At 43.7% G+C, this 23639-nt stretch overlaps 1 protein-coding gene across 1 annotated transcript in view; it reads right to left on the bottom strand.

Annotated features, from left to right (window-relative positions):
- Window positions 1–23639, bottom strand: part of TAF5L (TATA-box binding protein associated factor 5 like) — a 97960-nt gene that overhangs the window by 42466 nt on the left and 31855 nt on the right. The window contains exon 3 of the mRNA XM_077283258.1: window positions 10656–10760. Coding sequence (XP_077139373.1) covers window positions 10656–10760 — 105 coding nt within the window. The remainder of the gene's footprint in view (window positions 1–10655; window positions 10761–23639) is intronic.

The following is a 23639-nucleotide window of genomic DNA, read 5'->3' as shown; positions in this document are numbered from 1 at the left end:
TGTTATGGCCCCATATAGTGCTGCAGGAACGTTATGGCCCCATATAGTGCTGCAGGAACGTTATGGCCCCATATAGTGCTGCAGGAACGTTATGGCCCCCATATAGTGCTGCAGGAATGTTATGGCCCCATATAGTGCTGCAGGAACGTTATGGCCCCCATATAGTGCCGCAGGAATGTTATGGCCCCATATAGTGCTGCAGGAATGTTATGGCCCCATATAGTGCTGCAGGAACGTTATGGCCCCCATATAGTGCCGCAGGAACGTTATGGCCCCATATAGTGCTGCAGGAACGTTATGGCCCCCATATAGTGCCACAGGAATGTTATGGCCCAATATAGTGCTGCAGGAATGTTATGGCCCCATAGATGCTCCATACAGACACTTGCCCCATTTGCTGCGATAAAAAAAAAAATCACATACTCACCTCTCCGTCGCTCAGGCCCCCGGCACTTTCAATAGTCACCTGCTCCTCGTTCCGGGCGCCGATCTGTCTCCAGCACTGACGTTCAGCAGAGGACGCGCACTGACCACGTCACCGCGCCCTCTGACCTCAGTGTCACTGCTGGAGACAGATCGGCGCCCGGAACGAGGAGCAGGTGACTATCGCGCAGCGCTGCGCTCCCCTCCCCGTATACTCACCTGGTCCTGCCGCTGTGTAGATCCTGCTTCCCCGACGCCGCAGCGCTTCATCCTGTACTCAGCGGTCACATGGTACCGCTGATTACAGTAATGAATATGCGGCTCCACCCCTATGGGAGGTGGAGCCGAATATTCATTTACTGTAATGAGCGGACCATGTGACCGCTGAGTACAGGAAGAAGCTGAAGCTGCTGCTGCCAGCGCCGGGGAAGCAGGGACCGCGCCTGGACTAGGTGAGTATTTTTAGACAGCCCCCGCTCCCCCTCCCCTGCCGACCCCAGTATGACTCGAGTATAAGCCAAGAGGGGCAATTTCAGCCCAAAAAAGTGGGCTGAAAATCTCGGCTTATAATCGAGTATATATATATATATATATATATATATATATATATATATATATATATATATATATATATATATATATATATATACACACACACACACATACAGGGTGGGTCATTTATATGGATACACCTGGGTGGGCTATTTATAAAGTTGCATTCAAAAATAGCGGACTTCAAAATGGCCACCATGGTCACCACCCATCTTGAAAAGTTTTCCCCCTGCCATATATACTAATGTGCCACAAACAGGAAGTTGATATCACGAACCATTCCCATTTTAGATGTATCCATATACATGACCCACCCAGGTGTATCCATATAAATGGCCCACCTTGAATATATACATAAATATATACACAAACACACATACATATGTGCATACGTATATGTTTGTATGTATAAATGTGGTGTGTGAATCTCTAACACACAAGCCTTCATACATACACATTCCTGGGCAAAGTAAGGAACAAACTCCTTTTCACGATGTCTGAACCATGAAAGAGACTCCTGGCAACATTAAATTCCTTCTTTTGAGCCTTGATCTGAGTAATTCAGCGGCATCTTTGGGAAGATTTAAGTCTCTAACTAAATCCTTCAGCTCCTCCTGGGAAAAAAAAAATTGGTGCTGTATCATCTTCAAAGTCACAGCTTGATTCGTCATCTGGTTCAGGTATGATTCCACTTTCATCGGAGCTAGGTATCTCTTCCAAGGTAGCAGGGGCCTTGGGTACTGGTATATCTGTGCCATGGGGGATGGGACGAATTGCTGATTGAAGACTGGGGTAGGAAATGGAATGCTTCCATTTGGAATTATACCCTTTCACATTGCATGAACAAAAGTAACAATCGTCATTATGGTTCTTTTGCTCTCGCCATAGGAATCCCATAAGGGAAAGCTTTTTTTTTTATCCTTGAATTAATTTTGGAGGTCCTCAGAACACCGTTTGCTAACTAGTTTTAGTCCGAAGTATGCTTTTTTCCACAGTCTGTAAATATTCAGCTGTTGATTCAACACTACATATTCACCACAAATGAAAAACAGTCAGGCGAATTTATACACTTCCGCAAAGCCATAATGCTAATTTGGGGAAACATGGTTGATTCTTTTTTTAAATCATGTATTTTTTATTGGGGAAACATGATTGATGAATGAATTTCCAATGCAAGTTTCTTGAAAGCATAGGGACCTTTCAGTATGTCACTAACCACCTGCCAATCATGCAGTTCCTATTGATGTTAATGGCGAAAGAAAATAACCTGCCGATGATTCACATCAGAGTTTGCAGAAGAACCTACAGGTTTGTGGCAAGTCGAGACGTTTAGGATTTTTTTTTCAATATTTTTTTCATTATCAATACACCAAAATACACGGAAATTATATGAAAATAATCAAACAGCTTTTTAGTCGCAGACCTGTGATATTTGTATGTATATATGGTACAGTGGGGGAAATAAGTATTTGATCCCTTGCTGATTTTGTAATTTTGCCTACTGATATGAACAGTCTATAATTTTAAGGGTAGGTTAATTTTAACATTGAGAGATAGAATATCAAAACTAAAATCTAGAAAATCACATTGCTTAAATTATATAAATGTATTTGCATTTTGCAGTGAGAAATAAGTATTTGATCCCTCTGGCAATCAGGACTTAATACTTAGTGGCAAAACCCTTGTTGGCAAGCACAGCAGTCAGACATTTTTGTAGTTGATGATGAGGTTATCGCACATGTCAGGAGGAATTTTGGTCCACTCCTCTTTGCAGATAATCTCTAAATCATTACGATTTTGAGGCTGTGGCTTGGCAACTCGGAGCTTCAACTCCCTCCATAAGTTTTCTTATTGTCTGGAGACTGGCTAGGCCACTCCTTGACCTTAACGTGCTTTTTGAGCCACTCCCTTGTTGCCTTGGCTGTATGTTTTGGGTCGTTGTCTTGCTGGAAGACCCAGCCACGACCCACTTTTAATGTCATGGTGGAGGGAAGGAGGTTGTTACTCAGGATTTTACGCTACATGACTCCATCCATTCTCCCACTGAGGCGGTGAAGTAGCCCTGTTCCCTTAGCAGAGTAACACCCCCAAAACATAATGTTTCCACCTCCATGTTTGACAGTGGGGACGGTGTTCTTTGGGTCATAGGCAGCATTTCTCTTCCTCCAAACACAGGGAGTTGAGTTAATGCCAAAGACCTCAATTTTTGTCTCATCTGACCACAACCCCTTCTCCCAATCACTCACAGAATCATCCAGGTGTTCATTGGCAAACTTAAGACGGGCCTGCACATGTGCCTTCTGGAGCAGGGGGACCTTCAAGGCACTGCAGGATTTTAAACCTTTACGGCGTAATGTGTTACCAATGATTTCCTTGGTGACTGTAGTCCCAGCTGCCTTGAGATCATTAACAAGTGTAGTTTTAGGCTGATCTCTCATTCATGATCATGGAACCCCACAAGGTGAGATTTTGCATAGTGCCCCAGATCAATGTCGATTGACAGTCATTTTGTATTTCTTCCATTTTCTTATTATTGCACCAACAGTTGTCTCCTTCTACCCCAGCGTTTTACGTATGGTTTTGTAGCCCATTCCAGCTTTGTGCAGGTTTATGATCTTGTCCCTTACATCCTAAAAAAGCTCTTTGATCTTGCCCATGTTGTAGAGGTTAGAGTGTGACTGATTAATTGAGTCTGTGGACAGGAGTCTTTTATAAAGGTGAATTAGTAAGACAGCTGCCTTTAATGCAGGTAACAAGCTGATTATCATTTATATAATGTGATTTTCTGGATTTTATTTTTGATATTCTATCTCTCAATATTAAAATTAACCTACCCTTAAAATTATAGACTGTTCATGTCTTTGTCAGTGGGCAAACTTACAAAATCAGCAAGGGATCAAATAATTTCCCCCCACTGTATATGGGAGGGCTATGTAGGGGCACACCCTGTATGGGGGGGGAGGGGCTATATGGGAGCTCACACTGGACATGGAAGGAACAAAAATGGTATCCAGCTTCGCGTCCATATATTAAAAAATATATATATTAGATCATGTTAATTTTTTCTTTTAAAGGAACGTCATTTCTTTTGAGTGCACCAATACCCTACATGTAAATCGACAACTATGTGACAGTGCAAAGATCAGAAGAAGCACCATAATTTAGTATTATGATCCGATAGCTGCTACTGCGCATGCGGCGCCATCTTGCTAGAGAAAAAAAAAAATCCCCCAAGATAGCGTCACTGGCAAAAGCATAGGCTTGGTAGAGTCATCTTGGAGAAGGAATTTTTTCTTCTGTAGCAAGATGGCGAACGCCGATAGGTACTACTGCGCAAGCGCCATTTTCAAGTAAGCACCACATGAAGACCCCCTCAAAGCCCCACCCCGAAGCACGAGCATATCATTAGCTGAAAGCTGCAAATAAAGATAAAACAACCACAAGACAGATTTCATCAACCAAGGTATCATTTTAATCAGTATAGTGGCGCCGAAGTGACACTGTCTGTAAGTTACTGTGCACAACCCTAGTGACAGGTTCCCTTTAACCCCTTCACCCACAGCCCTTTCCACTCCCCTTATTCCCAAAGCCATGACATTTTTATTTTTCCGTCAATATGGCCATGTGAGGGCTGTTTTTTTGTGGGACGAGTTGTACTTTTGAATGACACCATTGGTGTTACCATACCATCTACTCGAAAACGGGAAAAAAAATTCCTAGTGCGGTGAAATTGCAAAAAAACAAAAAAAAAGAATAATTCCACAGCTGTTTTTTTTTTTTTTTTTTTTTTTACCATGTTCACCATTATGATTGTCCAGGTCAATAAAAGTTCGTAGATACCAAACATGTATAAGTTGTTTTTTATGTAAATGGTGAAAAAAAAAATCCAAAGTTTGTAAGAAAAAAAAAAAAAAAAAAGCGTCATTTTCTGAGACCCTTAGCGTCTTTATTTTTTGTGATCTGGGGCTAGGTGAGGACTTATTTTTTGTGTGCCGAGCTGATATTTTGGTGTGGATACGATCTTTTGATCGATTTTAATGCAATGTTACTGCGACCAAAAAGGAATTTTTGCTTTTTCACTACGTAGTTTACCGATTGGATTAATTCTTTTTATATATTGATAGATCAGGCTATTCTGAACGCGGCGACACCAAATATGTGGTGTTTTTAAATAAAAACAGCTGCCCTTCTTGCCACAGCTCGCATTGATGTGCCATCCTGGATGAGCTGTACTACCCGAGCAACTTTAACTTTTGTGCATTTTAGACACCGCCTCACGCTACTTACTGGAGGGGTGAGAGCAGTGACAAAATGCCAAAGTGATCAAAACAGCCTAAAAGGAGAGAAATGATCTGTGGTTACCACCTGCAAAATCACTCCTTTAGAGCAGTTGTCTTGCTAATTGCCTATCATTTCTACTTGTCTGTTTCCATTGCACAACAGCAGGAGTAATCTATTCATGATCGGTGTTGCTTCATAACTGGACACATTGATTTCACAGAAGTGTGATTGAATTGGAGTTGTGTTGTTTAAGTGTTGTTTATTTTTTGTGAGCTGTGTATAACCCAGAGACCATGAGTCAGCGTGCTCCCAAACAATGGGATGAGACTTCTCCATAGGCAAGGTTAAGCGCCTGAGTAGCTTTGGTAATCCCTAATTAAAATTTACCCCCAAAAACGCTATGCGTTCCACCGTGGAACGCAACCGGAAGAGAGTCGGCCAGTTCGCATCACTTCCTGAGTACAAGCAGCACTCCAGAAACAGCAGGGAAGGAGAAGGACTGAAGTAGGGCTGAGGCGCTACGGGAAGATCCCAACCCATCGCCATTCAAACATTTCCCTGTGGCATAGACAGTCTAGGAACATTCATTGCGTTTCCCCTATTCAAAGCTCGTCAGGAGTGAAGATAATAAGTGACAATAACGACAAAAAAAAAAGTTACTTAGATCATGGTTTTCCTGCTATTAATTAGCTCATTATAACACCAAGATCTTCCTGGTTCCTTTTCTTTTCCTTTAAGGGTGATGCTGGTCCTTTTTCTGCTTGTGGTTTGCTTATGTCATATTTATGTTTTTCGAATTATAAATAAAGGTTACATTTTAATACATTATTAAGTACAGAGGATATTATAAGACGCACTGGTTTATAAGACTCATCCCAAATTTTGGGGAGGAAAACAGGTTTTGTTTTTTTTAAATAAAATGGTACATGTTCTCTGCTTTTTGTTCTTTTTAAGGAATGTATATTTTTGTGATTTTTTTTTTGTGGTTGTTACCATGTTGTGACCAATTTTGTTGGCATATTATTGACAATTTGGGTACGGTGGTACCTTTTGCCTCACTCTACCCTGATTTATGGGACTGCTAACAACATTAGGCATTGGACCATTTGGGCCAATAAGCCCATCTTTTGTTGTCTTTCATTGCCTGTGATCAAATTGTTTATGTGGTACGTGTTTGAGCAGGGATTTCCAGGGCTATTAGGGTAAGTCGCCGTGGAGCTGGGGCGTCATTTGCGTTTGATATAGGGTGCCAACCTTCGCTGTCAGGCAAGGTATTAGCAGGTGCTACTATGTACCCAATACATGGTGCCTTGCAGGTTCGCTTTCTATAGCCGCCTGGTTTTTGTTTTTTCACATTTTTGGATTTTTCTTAAACTAAACACTAATAAAGTTAATGGTATTACCGTAGTTTTTCTGTGAGCACTCCTTATAACTAATCCTGGCTATCTGAGTTAATAATTCATTTTTTGAGATTTAATTATTATGACTGGTTTTCTGTCAGGACCAATCAATGCAGAGTCCTGGGTAAACGAGGCGAATCGGGTATTTTCTACTGAGACTAACTATATGGGCAATGATTCTAATCCACACCTGCAACCGGGCGCAATCCATATTGATGATGTTCTGGATGAGCACAGATTTTTCCATATGCCTCCTGAGGAACTCTTATCATGGGAGGGAAACGCAGCGAGGCTGAATTGATCTATTTGAGCTAAGTTTTATTCTCTTGGCTTTTTATATGCTGTATGCTGATCTGCTTTGGGCAGGGTGTAATTGGTGCATACACCACAGATGTCAATAAGACTATCTCAAGAAAGATCGAATGATTATGTTTAAACTAAGTTCCACCTCTAAGTGTATATATATATATATATATATATATATATATATATAAAAAATATATATATATATATATATATATATATATATATATATATATATATATATATATATATATATATATATATATATATATATATATATATATATAGATAGCATCGTGATTACTCGCTAATCCTGCCCCCTGCACAGTAGCTCCGCCCCCCACCACATAAAATCCTGCACCCATTACCACACACAATAGTGCCCCCCACAAATCCCGCCCCTCCACATCACCACACATAATCCCGCCCCCACATCACCACACATAATCCCGCCCCCCCCGCCCCATCACCACACAATCCCGCCCCCCCACCCCATCACCACACATAATCCCGCACCCCCACCATACATAATCCCCCCCCACATCACCACACATAAACCAGCCCCCCCACCACATTACCACACATAATCCCGCCCCCAGCACATTACCACACATAATCCAGCCCCCCCCCACATTACCACAAATAATCCCGCCCCCCCACCACCACACATAATCCCGCCCACATCACCACACAATCCCGCCCCCCCAACACATCACCACACACAATCCCGCCCCCAACACATCACCACACAATCCCGCCCCCCCAACACATCACCACACAATCCTGCCCCCCCCCCCACATCACCACACATAATCCTGCCCCCCCACATCACCACACATAATCCCGCCCCCCCACCCCATTACCACATAATACCGCCCCCCCACCCCATTACCACATAATACCTCCCCGCCACCCCATTACCACATAATACCGCCCCCCACCCCATTACCACATAATACCGCCCCCCACCCCATTACCACACACAATCCTGCCCCCCCACATCACCACACATAATCCCGCCCCCCCACCACATTACTACAGATAATCCTGCCCCCACCCCATTACCACACATAATCCCACCCCCCACCACACATAATCCTGCCCCCAACACATCACCACACTATTGTTATTAACTTCATTTTAAGTTAATTTACCACCTGCGTAAGCGCTATTGAATGTTGTCATTATTTACTTTAGTTTAATCACCAGCAGCGTTAATTAGATAGCAATGAGCGTGCCGAGCGTTAGCTGGCTGGAAACATCTAGTAGTTTACTATATTTCGTCTGTTCTGTGCACGGTGCAATATGCAATTGATCATGGGTACTGCTGAAGAACACACTAATGGTCTAATCATTTAGGTTGGGATTCATGACAGGTTGTATAACCTTAGCTAGACCTGTTTGATGGGCAAAGTGCAATATATATAACTGGACATTTATTCAAGTGGTGTTTTTGGCTACTGCTAGATATATTCATTGATTGGAGGTATAGGTGTTCCAGTGGGTACAGATCCTGGGAGTCTATGCAGTATGTAGCCCTCGTTTGGGCAGCTATGTTTTCATATTATTGATAATTTGCACCTTTATACCTGTACCAATGTTTTTTCTTTCACCACAAAAATCCTTTATTAATAAGAATTGATTGGATACAAAACAAATAAGGGGGTTATTACTAAGCAGTCCCTTTAGCCTTATTATAGGACTAGTGTCCAACACAACATCCCATGGTTTTTCTTTCCTGTTTCCCCCATCTTTATTTCCATCTATACTTGGGTGTCTATTGGAGGGAGACCTGTAGGGATTTATTTAGGTGCAGCCTTTGTGGAGCTTTGTACTTAAATCTAGGGTGCCAACCTCCACAGTCAGGTAGGGACTCTAAATAGGGACTGTGGAGGGAAAAATAGTTTCCATTCCCCCACCTTCCTTCCTTTTCTTTTTGGACATCAAAAACAATATGTTCTTTTTAAGGAATGTATATTTTTGTGATTTTTTTTGTGTGGTTGTTACCATGTTGTGACCAATTTGTTGGCATATTATTGACAATTTGGGTACGGTGGTACCTTTTGCCCCACCCCGATTTATGGGACTGCTCAGTGACTGCTAATAAAATTAGGCGTTGGACCATTTGGGCCAATAAGCCCATCTGATGATGTTTTTCGTTACCTGAGATCAAATTGTTTATGTGGTACATGTTTGAGCAGGGATTTCCAGGGCCATTAGGGTAAGTCACCGTGGAGCGGGGGCGCCATTTGCGTTTGATATAGGGTGCCAACGTCCGCTGTCAGGCAGGGGCTACTAGAGCTATCAGGCCTAACCAATACATGGTGCCTTGCAGGTTAGCTTTCTATCGCCGCCTGTTTTTTGTTTTTGATTTAGTTTTTTCACATTTTTGGATGTTTTTTTAACGAAATTCTAATAAAGTAACATTTTTTAATGGTATTACTTTTTCTGTGAGCACTCCTTATAACTAATCCTGGCTATCTGAGTTAATGATTTAGCTTACCTGGGGGGCAGCGGTTTTGGAGCCCCTCAGGAGGCAGGAGATGCTGCGGGCACCACGCTGGTAGGATGGGATGCTTGGCAGCGGGCCTGAGGCTGGCACGATGAGGTGTTCAGTGGTGAGGGTGGTCCGCCGACATTGTGTAACAGCCGGGAGCTCCGCACCATCCAAACTTTCTAAAGAGGGGTACCTCGGAAAAATGGCTACCGGAGGTGGCACATGTGCAACCGAGATCTTGGTCTCCTGCGGCCATTTCCCCAGAGTCCACCGCATAGAAGAGAAGGGAAAGTGCAGGGCTCCAAAAAGGGCAGCTGAACCCCTACACCACCAAACACCTCGTCGTACCAGTCTGGGACCAGAAGCCATTGCCTCTGCCAGAAGCGACCCTGGGACCCTGCTCCACCGTAACTACAATTCGGATTGTAAGACACACGCTAACTTTGCCCCCAGATTTGAGGGGGAAAAAAAAGTGTGTCTTATAAGCCAAAAACTACTGTAAATAACTTTACAGTTGTATAATTCAAGTTGTCCTGGATGCGTCGATACCAATGTGTACTTTTTTTGGTTTATTTTTGTCTTAACACAAAGTTTTTTGCGTTTTTTTGTGGCAAAACTGCTTGCCGTTATTTTTCTGCGCTTTTTTACATATTTTAACTTTTTTTTTTTACTTTGTCCCACTGTGAGACATGTATGTTTTTTTTTACTTTGATCGTTGGTCTCACGCAAAATACTACTCATGTACTGCAGTGTTAAATACCGGTCAGTGTTTCACTGACTGTGCCTGTTAGGCCCTGCTTATAGCAGAATTTAACAGGCAACCATATCCTGTGTGTCATCAGATGACCTCAAGGTACTATGGCAACCATTGGAACCCAAGATTACAATCGCGGGAGCCCGAGGGTGTGAAAGGTAGACGTTTAACCCCCTTTTTAACACTTACATGCCACTGTCACAATTGACAGCACTATTGAAGGGGGTTAAATTGGCCCAAAACTTGTCAGGCCAATGCCACAGGGTATCAGCTGTCATATACCTGTCAAAATTTCACGTGTGGGGTGGATGGCACACTATTTACCGTACTTTTTCATGGTCGAGGAAAAAGCTCCCTAACGTCCACCGGTTTAATGCGTGTCGGAAGTCAGTTAAGGTTTAATATAAATGAAAACCTAAAAAACACAAGAAGTTGAATCACTAACCTGAAAGAAATTTTCGAAGTCGTGCATACTGCAATTCATATTGTTGAGGTTCTTCTTGACATGGTGCAGAAGATATAATATTTGAACAGCTTGATTCGCCTTGCACTAGTTAGAAAAATATAAAAAACAAAAATATAAAAATATGAGATATTATAAAAAAGTTGTGTGTTTTTAACTTTAAATCATTAAAAGACTGGCATCTCCAAAAGATGATTAAAGTTTTGGAATGGACCAGGCAAAGCCCAAGGAAACAAACACTAAAAAAACTGACCAACACTTCCAACCTGGTCTGAAAAGGTGCATATTAAAGTGAACCTGTCAGCAGGATTGGGCACAGTAACCTACACACAGTGTCAGGTCGGCACTGTTAGGCCGGCGACACACTAGGCGCAGGGAAATACGGTCCGTATTTTACATGCGCAATACGCAGAAATGATCCCAAAACAGTGATCCATATGTCATCCGTAGGCAGGGTGTGGCTGCGTATTTTGCAAATGTAAACCTCCGTATGTAATCCGTATGCCGAGATTTTTTCGCTGGCTTGCAAAATGGACATAGAATGGATCCATGGGCTCAAATATTTGTATGTATGTATGTATGTATGTATGTATGTATGTATGTATGTATGTATGTGTATATATATATATATATATATATATATATATATATATATATATATATATTATATATATACACACACACACATACACACACACTAGATGGTGGCCCGATTCGAACGCATCGGGTATTCTAGAATATGCATGTCCACGTAGTATATTGTCCAGCCACGTAGCATATTGTCCAGCCACGTAGTATATTGCCCGGTCACGTAGTATATTGCCCGGTCACGTAGTATATTGCCCGGCCACGTAGTATATTGCCCAGCCACGTACTATATTGCCCAGCCACGCACTATATTGCCCAGCCACGTACTATATTGCCCAGCCACGTACTATATTGCCCAGCCACGTACTATATTGCCCAGCCACGTACGTAGAATATTGCACAGCGACGGAGTATACAGCACAGAGCCACGTAGTATACACACTTAAAATAAAAAATAAACATATACTCACCTTCCGAAGGCCCGTTGAAGACCTGGCCCTGTGTGCAGTGCACGCAGCAGCTTCCGGTCCCAGGGTTGATATGAGCGCAGGACCTGTGATGACGTCGCGGTCACATGACCGTGACGTCATGGAAGGTCATTCTCGCATACCATCCTTGGCACCAGAACCTGCCGCTTGCATGGAGCGGTCACCAGAGCGTAGCGAGGAGTGGGAAAGGCGGCGGAAGGTGAGTACATAATGATTTTTTATTTTTTTTAACATTAGATCTTTTTACTATTGATGCTGCATAGGCAGCATCAATAGTAAAAACTTGGTCACACAGGGTTAATAGCAGCAGTAACGGAGTGAGTTACCCGCGGCATAACGCGGTCCGTTACCGCTGGCATTAACCCTGTGTGAGTGGTGACTGGAGGGGAGTATGGAGCGGGCACTGACTGCAGGGAGTATGGAGCGGGCGCTGGGCACTGACTGCAGGGGAGTAGGGAGGGACTAATCAGACTGTGGCCGTCGCTGATTGGTCGCGGCAGCCATGACAGGCAGCTGGCGAGACCAATCAGCGACTTGGATTCCATGACAGACAGAGGCCGCAACCAATGAATATCAGTGACAGACAGACAGAAGGACAGACAGACAGGACAGAAAGACGGAAGTGACCCTTAGACAATTATATAGTAGAGATATATATATATATATATATATATATCTAATATATAAAGCTGAATGTGTGTGTGTGTGTATGTATGTATGTATGTATGTATGTCCGGGATTGGCATCTGAACCGTAGCAGCTACAGCCACAAAATTTTGCACAGTCACACGTCTGGACCCCGAGAGCGTCATAGGCTATGTTGTGAGGTGAAATTTTAACCCCGCGCTTTCCAATTCACCAAACAATTTTGCCCCTATCTACATAATGGGGAAAAAGTGAAAGGAAAAGTGTTGGAGGCGTCGCAGCTACAGGCACAAAATTTTGCACAGTCACACGTCTGGACCCTGAGAGCGTCAAAGCTATATTGTGAGGTGAAATTTTAACCCCGCGCTTTCCAAGTCACCAAACAATTTTGCCCCTATCTACATAATGGGGAAAAAATGAAAGGAAAAGTGTTGGAGGCAAATTAACAGCTGCCAGATGTGAACAAGGGGGACTTAAAGAATGACAGCGATGGCACCAAAGAGTATATACTGTACAGTTGCTAAGGTGGGGCCCCAACATGGGATAATCACACCACCACGGGGATATGAACACACACACAAAATGCGCCACACACTACCACGTGCTCGAACACATATACCACCCTCAGCACACATTTCACCACACATACACCAACCTCGCCACATAAAAGTAGAAACACAAAAGTCGCCGCTCAAAACTCGCCACGCGCAAAACTCTCCACATGCAAAACTCGCCACACGTGCAAAACTCGCCACACGCAAAACTTGCACACGCAGAAAAATTGCCACACGCAGAAAAATTGCCACATGCACAAAAGTTGCAACACATGCAAAAGTTGCCTCACACAAAACTTGCACATACTCAAAAGGCACCACACATAAAACTCGCCACGCGCAAAACTCGCCATGCGCAAAACTTGCTGCACACAACTTGCTACACTAACCTGTCACATGCAACTCGACACACAAAAAGTTGCTACACGCATGTCGCCACACAAAACTCATCTCACAAAAGTCCCTACATGCATGTCGCCACACGCAACTCAACACACACAACTTGACACACGAAACTCGCCCTAAAACACACACAAGTCTGGTATCCTTCAAAAATAAAAATCTGATTAATAAGCAGACAAACTACAAGAGCAACAAATGTACCATATAGGAATCCGGCAGCTGTCAGTCACATGACCAGTCTATTATGTGTATGTGTGAGCTAATATATACTGCCAGGGGGTGGGCTTACTGTTGGCTGGGGATTTATCAGGCTGCCATTTTAGCTTACAAATACTGAGGTAAAAATACTGACCAAATAACGTGTGAACGAGGGCTAATACAGGAGGAGATGGCATACAGCTATATACTATATACAGGAGATGACACACAGGTATATACTATTTACAGGGGAGATGACACACAGGTATATACTATATACAGGAGGAGATGACACACAGATATATACTATATACAGGAGAGATGACACACAGGTATATACTATATAGAGGAGGAGATGACATACAGGTACATACTACATACAGGAGGAGATGACATACAGGTATATACTATATACAGGAGGAGATGACACACAGGTATATACTATATACAGGAGCAGATTACCTACAGGTATATAGTATATACAGGAGGAGATGACACAGGTATATGCTATGTATAGGAGGAGATGACATACAGGTATATACTATATACAGGAGATGACACACAGATATATACTATATATAGGTGAGATGACACACAGGTATATACTATATACAGGAGATTACATACAGGTATATCTAATATATAAAGCTGAATGTGTGTATGTATGTATGTGTGTATGTCCGGGATTGGCATCTGTACCGTCGCAGCTACAGCCACAAAATTTTGCACAGTCACACGTCTGGACCCCGAGAGCGTCATAGGCTATGTTGTGAGGTGAAATTTTAACCCCGCGCGTTCCAATTCACCAAACAATTTTGCTCCTATCTACATAATGGGGAAAAAGTGAAGGGAAAAGTGTTGGAGGAAAATTGACAGCTGCCAGATGTGAACAATGAGGACTTAAAGAATGAGAGCGATGGCGACAAAGAGTATATACCGTACAGTTGCTAAGGTGGGGCCCCGACATGGGATACTCACCACACACGGGGATATGAACACAAACACAAAATGCGCCACACACTACCACGTGCTTGAACACATATACCACCCTCAGCACACATTTCACCACACACACACACCAACCTCGCCACATAAAAGTCGAAACACAAAAGTCACCACTCAAAACTCGCTACATGCAAAACTCGCCATATGCAAAACTAGGCTCACGCAAAACTCGCCACACGTGCAAAACTCACCTCATGGAAAACTCAACTCATGCAAAACTTGCACACACAGAAAAATTGCCACATGTACAAAAGTTGCACCACATGCAAAAGTTGCCTCACACAAAACTTGCACATACTCAAAATGCACCACACATAAAACTCGCCACGCGCAAAACTCGCCATGCACAAATCTTGCTGCACACAACTTGCTACACTAACCTGTCACATGCAACTCAACACACAAAATGTTGCTACACGCATGTCGCCACACAAAACTCATCTCACAAAAGTCGCTACATGCATGTCGCCACACGCAACTCAACACACACAACTTGACACATAAAACTCGCCCTAAAACACACACAAGTCTGGTATTGTCCTTCAAAAATAAAAATCTGATTAATAAGCAAACTACAAGAGCAACAAATGTACCATATAGGAAATACGGCAGCTGTCAGTCACATGACCTGTCTATTATGTGTATGTGTGAGCTAATATATACTGCCAGGGGGGAGGGCTTCCTGTTGGCTGGGGATTTATCAGGCTGCCAATAGCAACCAATCACAGCTCAGCTTCTATTTTGCTACAGTTAATTAACCTGAGCTCTGATTGGTTAATATAGGCAACAAAGACATTCTCAGTATAACAAAGCTAATATATGTTGTGAAATGCTTCTATTTGCTTAGTTTTTGCCTTTTAATAATTACATTTCTATCTATTTGTTTTGTGGTTTTTGTGTGCAGAATAAATTTTTGTTAACACATTCTATTTTGCTAACAGCAGTCATTAACCCGGGCGAAGCCGGGTAGTACAGCTAGTATATATATATATATATATATATATATATATATATATATATATATATATATATATATATATATATATATATATATATATTTAATATATGTATTAAATATAAATATAATACAGCGCTAGATAGCAGAACAGCCGGTAATTCAATTGCCGGCTTTTGCTACCTCCTTCCCAAACCCGACAGGATATGAGACATGGTTTACATACAGTAAACCATTTAATATCCATTATATTTTTACATATACCTCACTAATAATGTTAGAAGTGTCTGTGTGCAAAATTTGGGGTCTCTAGCTGTTAAAATAAAGGGTTAAATCGCGGAAAAAAACTGGCGTGGGCTCCCGCGCAATTTTCTCCGCCAGAGAGGGAAAGCCAGTGACTGAGGGCAGATATTAATAGTATAAATAGTAGTAAATGGTTAATAATACACACACATTATGAAAAAAGTATTTAATTGAAACAAATACACAGGGTGTTGTAATAGTTTATTATACTCTCAATCCAAATGACCACCCTCGGTCTGTAAAAAAGGATAAATAAAAAAACAGATGCTTTTAGCCAGGGGGGACCAATAACCATGGTCCCTCTCTAGGCTATTAATATCTGCCCTCAGTCACTGGCTTTCCCACTCTGGCGGGAACCCACGCCAGATTTTTCCGCAATTTAACCCTTTATTTTAACAGCTAGAGCCCCCAAATTTTGCACACTCACTCTACTAACATTATTAGTGAGGAATATGCAAAAAAAAAAGGGGATATGAAATGGTTTACTGCATGTAAACCATGTCTCATATCCTCTCGGGTTTGATAAGGAGATAGCCAATTGAATTACCGGCTTTTCTTGCTATCTAGCGCTGTATGAAATAATATATATATACCTATTCTGTGTGTAGACATTTATTCTATCTATTCTATCCTGTCAGTGTGATTTTACTGCACACCATGCTGAATTACCGGCTTTTCTATAGAACACCGGTGCGTATTTCTCGCAAGTCACACTGATGGTCCGTGTGTAATCTGTATTTTTCTCGCCCCCATAGACTTTCATTGGCGGATTTTTTGCGCAATACGCTGACAAACGCAGCATGCTGCGATATTCTACGCCCGTAAAATACAGCTGAGAAATATACGGCAGATAGGAGCTGCCCCATAGAGAATCATTGGTCCGTGTGCAATGCGTTGTTTTTGCGCCTCTCATATGTCCGTAAAACTCTAGTGTGACACCGGCCTTATACTGATTAAAATGATACCTTGATTGCTTAAATCCGTCTTGTGGTTGTTTATTTTCTGTTTTGAGTTAATGATATGCTCGTGGTCCAGGGCAGCCTGTGGGGGTGGGAGTCTTCATGCGGTGCTCCAATTACCAATCCATAATAAATGAAGTCTGCTCAATGGTCACTGATCTCTCAGTGACCTGCCCCCTATTTTACATAATATTATAGAGATTGAGAACAAAAAAAAAATCACCTGCAGCAGGCAGACGCCAACAGTGGCTCCCGCGCTGCAGAATAATCGCATCTATAATGTGTATGTAAATCTTTTCTTTCATGCTATCCATAAATTAAAGAAAAAAAAAAAGTTTGAAAATGGTGCTGGACGTGTCTGCGCAGTAGCAGCTATAGGCGATCTCATATCTGCTATTGTGCAGGTGGCATCATGCTAGAGGAAAAATTATTAAAAAAAAGGTCTCCACTAAGGGCTGTCCCACACGTCCAGATAATTCCGGTACCGGAATAAATCGGTACCGGAGTTATCCGTGTCCGTGTGCCTGGGAACTCACGGAGGCCATACGTGCGGCACACGTGTGCCGCCCGTATGGCGAGTGGGTACCACACGGAGCGTGTGGTACCCACTCTGCATGGTGCTGAAGCTGCGATTCATATCTTCCCTGCAGCAACGTTTGCTGTAGAGAAAATATGAAGAATAGTGTTTAAAATAAAGATCCATGTGTCCGGCGCCCCCCCACCCCCTGTGCGCCCCCCCCGCTGGTCAGAAAATACTTACCCGCTCCCTCGCTGCTTCCTGGTCTGGCCGCGGCTTCTCCTGCATGCGGTCACGTGGGCCCGATCATTTACAGTCATGAATATGTGGCTCCACCTCCCATAGGGGCGGAGCCGACTATTCATGATTGTAAATGATCGGCCCCACGTGACCGCATACAGTAGGAGGCGCGGCCAGACCAGGAAGGAGCGAGGGAGCGTGTAAGTATTTTCTGACCAGCGGGGGGGCGCACAGGGGGTGGGGGGGCGGCGGACACATGGATCTTTATTTTTAACACTATTCTTCATATTTTCTCTATAGCAAACGCTGCTACAGGGAAGATATGAATACCGGCTTCAGCACCATGTGGGGGGGACAGCGCTTACTGTAGCGCTGTCTCCTGCACGCACACGGACCCCAGACGGAGAATGTCCGTGTTTTACGCGGACCCATTGACTCTATTGGGTCCGTGTAAAACGTGCGCTCCCACGAACACTGACATGTCTCCGTGTTTGGCACACGGAGACACGGTCCGCAAAAAATCAATGACATCTGCACAGATGCATTGATTTTTATGGGTCTACGTGTGTCAGTGTCTCCGGTACGTGAGGAAACTGTCACCTCACGTACCGGAATCACTGACGTGTGAAACCGGCCTAAGATGGCGCTGCCTGCACCGGCACAGTAGCAGCTATCGGTGATCTGATAGATGCTGCGGCGCCATCTTGCTAGAGAAAAAGCAGGAGGGGATTTTTTTCTAAACTTGAAAAATTTTAAAATCCAAAATGTTGACCTACTGAAATGTAGGTTCTGTAACTGCACTCAATTCTTGTTCGGGGTTCCTTTTGCAGCAATTACTGCATTAGTGTGGCATGGCATGGAGGCGATCAGCTTGTGGCACTGCTGAGGTGTTATGTATGCCCAGGTTGCTTTGATAGCAGCTTTCAGCTCGTCTGCATTGTTGGGTATGGTGTCTCATCTTCCTCTTGACAAAACCCCATAGAATCTCTATGGGGTTAAGAACAGGCGAGTTTGTTGGCGAATCAATCACAGCGATACAGCCGTTTTTAACCCAAGGTATTGGTACTTTTGGAAGTGTGGCCAGGTTCCAAGTCCTGCTGGAAAATGAAATTTTCAAATATCCAAAAAGCTTGTCAGCAGAGGGAAGCATGAAGTGCTCTAAAATTTCCTGGTAGATGGCTTCGCTGACTTTGGTCTGGATAAAACACAGTGGAGCTAAACCAGCAGATGACATGGCTCCCCAAACAATCACTGATTGAGAAAACTTCACACTAGACTTTGAGCAGCTTGGATTGTGTGTCTCTCCACTCTTCCTCCAGGCTCTGGGACCTTGATTTCTAAATGAAATACATCTGAAAACAACACGACCACTGAGCAACAGTCTAGTTCTTTTTTTCTCCTTGACCCAGGAAAGATTCTTCTGGTGTTGTATATTGGTCATAAGTGGCTTGACACAAGGAAAGCAACACTTGTAGCCCATGTCCTGGATACGTCTATGTGTGATAGGTCTTGAAGCACTGACTCCAGCAGCAGACCACTCCTTGTGAATCTCCCACATTTTTGAATGGCCTTTTCTTAATCCTATCAAGGCTGCGGTTATCCCAGTTGCTTGTGCACCTTTTTCTACCACACTTTTTCCACCACACTTTTTCCTTCCACTCAACTTTCCTTTAATATGCTTGGATACAGCACTCTGAACACCCAACTTCTTGGGCAATGATCTTTTGTGGCTAACCTTCCTTGTGGAGTGTGTCAATGACTGCCTTCTGGACATCTGTCAAGTCAGCTGTCATCCCCATAATTGTGGAGCCTACTGAAACAGACTTAAGGTACCGTCACATTTAGCGACGCTGCAGCGATCTAGACAACGATGCCGATCACTGCAGCGTCGCTGTTTCGTCGTTGTGTGGTCGCTGGAGAGCTGTCACACAGACAGCTCTCCAGCGACCAACGATGCCGGTCCCCGGGTAACCAGGGTAAACATCAGGTTACTAAGCGCAGGGCCGCGCTTAGTAACCCGATGTTTACCCTGGTTACGAGTGCTAATGTAAAAAAAAAAAAAAAACACTACATACTTACATTCCGGTGTCTGTCCCCCGGCGCTGTGCTTTCCTGCACTGACTGTGAGCGCCGGCCGGAAAGCACAGCGGTGACGTCACCGCTGTAATCTGCTTTACGGCTGGCCGGCGCTGACTGTGCAGGAAAGCACAGCGCCGGGGGACAGACACCGGAATGTAAGTATGTAGTGTTTGTTTTTTTTTACATTTACACTGGTAACCAGGGTAAACATCGGGTTACTAAGCGCGGCCCTGCGCTTAGTAACCCGATGTTTACCCTGGTTACCAGTGAAGACATCGCTGAATCGGCGTCACACACAACGATTCAGCGATGTCTGCGGGAGTCCAGCGACGAAATAAAGTTCTGGACTTTCTGCTCTGACCAACGATGGCACAGCAGGATCCTGATCGCTGCTGCGTGTCAAACTCAACTATATCGCTAGCCAGGACACTGCAACGTCACAGATCGCTAGCGATATCGGTCAGTGTGAAGGTACCTTAAGGGACCTTTTTAAATGCTTAGGAAGCCTTTGCAGGTGTTTTTTGTTAATTATTCTAATTTACTGAGATAATGACTTTTGGGTTTTCATTGGCTGTAAGTCATAATCATCAACATTAACAAACACTTGAAATAGATCACTCTGTTTGTAATGACTATATAATTGAGTTTCACTTTTTTGTATTGAACAACTGAAATAAATTAACTATTTGATTAAATTCATTATGTAAAATAGGGGGCAAGTCACTGAGGGATTAGTGACCTGTCAGCAGTCTGCATTATGGATACTTAATCAGAGTACCACATGAAGACCCCCCCACAGCCCTGCCCTGGAGCACATTCATTTTATTAAAGGGAATCTGTCACCCCCAAAATGGAAGTTGAGCTAAGCCCAACGGCATCAAGGGCTTATCTACAGCATTCTGTAATGCTGTAGATAAGCCCCCGATGAATCCTGAAAGATGAGAAAAAGAAGTTAGATTATACTTAGCCGGGGCGGTCCCGCTGCGGTGGGCATCGTGGTCCGGTCCGGTCCGAGGCCTCCAATCTTCTTACAATCACGTCCTCTTCTTGTCTTCACACCGCAGCTCCGGCGCAGGCGTACTTTGTCTGCTCTGTTGAGGGCAGAGCAAAGTACTGCAGTGCTCAGGGGCCAGGAAAGGTCAGAGAGGCCCGACGCCTGCGCACTGCAGTACTTTGCTCTGCCCTCAACAGAGCAGACAAAGTACACCTGCGCCGGAGCGTGAAAACAAGAAGAGGATGTCATCCTATGAAGATGGGAGGCCCCAGACGGAACCGGGACGCCCATCGGACCGGACCGCAGTGGGAACGCCCCTGGGTGAGTATAATCTAACCTCTTTTTCTCATCTTTCAGGATACATCGGGGGCTTATCTACAGCTTTACAGAATGCTGTAGATAAGCCCCTGATTCCGGTGGGCTTAGCTCATCCTCGATTCTGGGGGTGACAGATTCCCTTTAACTCATAAAAGCAGTCATCAAAGCAAAAGGTGGCTACTTTGAAGAACCTAGAATATAAGACATATTTTCAGTTGTTTCACACTTTTGTTAAGTATATAATTCCACGTGTTAATTCATAGTTTTGATGCCTTCAGTGTGAATGTACAATTTTCATAGTCATGAAAATACAGAAAAATCTTTAAATGAGAAGGTGTCTCCAAACTTTTGGTCTGTACTGTACAGAAAAGAGTATCACAAATATATCAAAATCAGGCTCACAGATTTCAATGAAAGTCAAATCCAATGTGGCACAATCACAATTCCTCATGAAACTATCTAGCACTATATTGCGCAAACCAAATATGTGCCACCAAAATAGCTTATACCGCTACATAAGTCCTATATGTGCACACACATGAAGCAAATCTGTGATAAATGCCTGTAATTATAATGGGACAATCTCACCCGGATTCATGTTCACCAATTCATCACGTCCCAATCTTTGAGATGACTCCAAAAGTGATCCTGGTAGTCCAGGGGTGGATAATCAAGGATCCCCTCAAAACCCACCACTAGGAGTCCCAGTTATTGGACCGTATCCCCATAGCCTCCCAACGCATTTCATTTCTCAAACCATCAGGGGAGGGAAGAAAAATACCGGGTTGGGGGGAAGAAGGCGTTATCTTTGAGAAGAATTAACATCCTTCATATAAAAAGTTATCTTGCGATCTGCCGCCTTGCTTGTCTCAGCGGTTTAAATAAAGTGTCCCAGTACCTGTTTGAGGGTCATTTCCTTTAACCCCAGAGGATTATGCATCCATCTCTATCATTTCCGGAGGTAAATCAGCGTTTCAAAATGCGTTCTACGTAATGTAAACCAAAACAGAAAGTGCCCTTGGAACATCTCATCTGCGCTCCAAGCTGGAACGCAGAAGTACGTCCGGTGTGCACGCTATCAAAAAAACGGGACTGAATACCTTCATTCATATAACAGCGCTCGCTCTGCGCTCCAAGCTGGAATGCAGTTTGCGGAGACGATCGGGACTTCCGGTATGCACGCTCATAACATCCAGTGACAGCACTCGCTTTGTACTCCAAGTTGGAAGATAGTTTGCAGGGATAATCATAACATAACAAAGTAGTGACCCGCAGCATAGTAACTTCAAAGCTGTTCCTCATCAACCAAGGTATCATTTTAATCAGTATAACGGCGCCAACCTGACACTTTCTTTAGGTTACTGCGCACAATCCTGCCAATAGTTTCCCTTTAAGAGTAGTCATCTCCATATACTACCATATATACTTGAGTATAAGCCAAGATTTTCAGTCCAAAAAAATGGGCTGAAAGTGCCCCTCTCGGCTTATACTCGAGTCATGGTCGGCGGGTGAGGGGGAGCGACGACTGTCAGATACTCAACTGCTACTGGCGCTCCTGACGCGGTCCCTGTATGTCCCATGGTCTCCGGCGCAGGCAGCTTCTTCCCCTGCTAAAGTAATGCTAAAGTAATGAATATGGACTCCAATCCCATAGGGGTGGAGCTGCATATTCAGTACTGTAATGAGCGGTACCAGTGACCGCTGAACAGGGGAAGAAGCTGCGGGCGCTGGAGACCATCTGTCCGAGAGAAGCTGCCAGGGACCGCGCCAGGAGCAGGTGAGTATTTCATATTCACATTTCCTTGTTCCACCGCCGCCCCGTCTTCCGCGTCCTCTGCAGTGACTGTTCAGGTCAGAGGGCGCGATGAAGTATTAGTGTGTGCGCCGCCCTCTGCCTTGTCAGTGCGGAGAGACGGGACGCCGAGGAGCAGCGGGAGCGACGAGAGGTGAGTATGTCATTTTTTTATTGCAGCAGCATTACATGTGACACATTGTTATAAGGAGCATCTTATGGGGCCATAATGAACTGCATGGAGCATTATATGGGGCATATTTATATATGGAGCATCTTATGGGGCCATAATGAACTGTATGGAGCATTACATGTGGCACATTATTATATGGAGCGTCTTACGGGGCCATAATGAACTGCATGGAGCATTATATGGGGCACATTGTAATATGGAGCATCTTATGGAAAATTCACAAGGAGTGGTCTGCTGCTGGAGTCAGTGCTTCAAGACCCACCACACACAGACGTATCCAGGACGTGGGCTACAAGTGTTGCTTTCCTTGTGTCAAGGCACTTATGACCAATAGACAATTCCGCATGCAATTCTGCAGATCTTTTTTAAACCTGCGGTTTTGCCTGACAGATTTGAAGTCAATGGGTGCAGAAACGCTGCAGATCCGCAAAATGAATTGAGATGCTGTGGAAAATAAAACGCTGCAAATCCGCGCTTGTTTCCGTAGCATGTGCACAACAATTCTCAATTTCCCATTGACTAACATTGCTTGTGCACTACACTGCGGATTTGATGCAATTCCGAGCGTCCAAAAACGCTGCGGATCCGTATCAAAATCTGCAACGTGTACATAGCCTTATACACTGGAATTGTCTTTATTCTTGTCTAAACTAAGGTGGGAATGCTAATGGTCGCATTTTTGTGAATATAAACTACATCCAGGTTTACCTTTATTTGGTTAATATGATGGGATATA

This window comes from Ranitomeya variabilis, chromosome 2, assembly GCF_051348905.1.
Source record: "Ranitomeya variabilis isolate aRanVar5 chromosome 2, aRanVar5.hap1, whole genome shotgun sequence".
NCBI classification, from domain to species: Eukaryota; Metazoa; Chordata; class Amphibia; order Anura; family Dendrobatidae; genus Ranitomeya; species Ranitomeya variabilis.
Note: the sequence above shows the minus strand (reverse complement) of the source record. Positions and strands in the feature narration are given on the sequence as shown.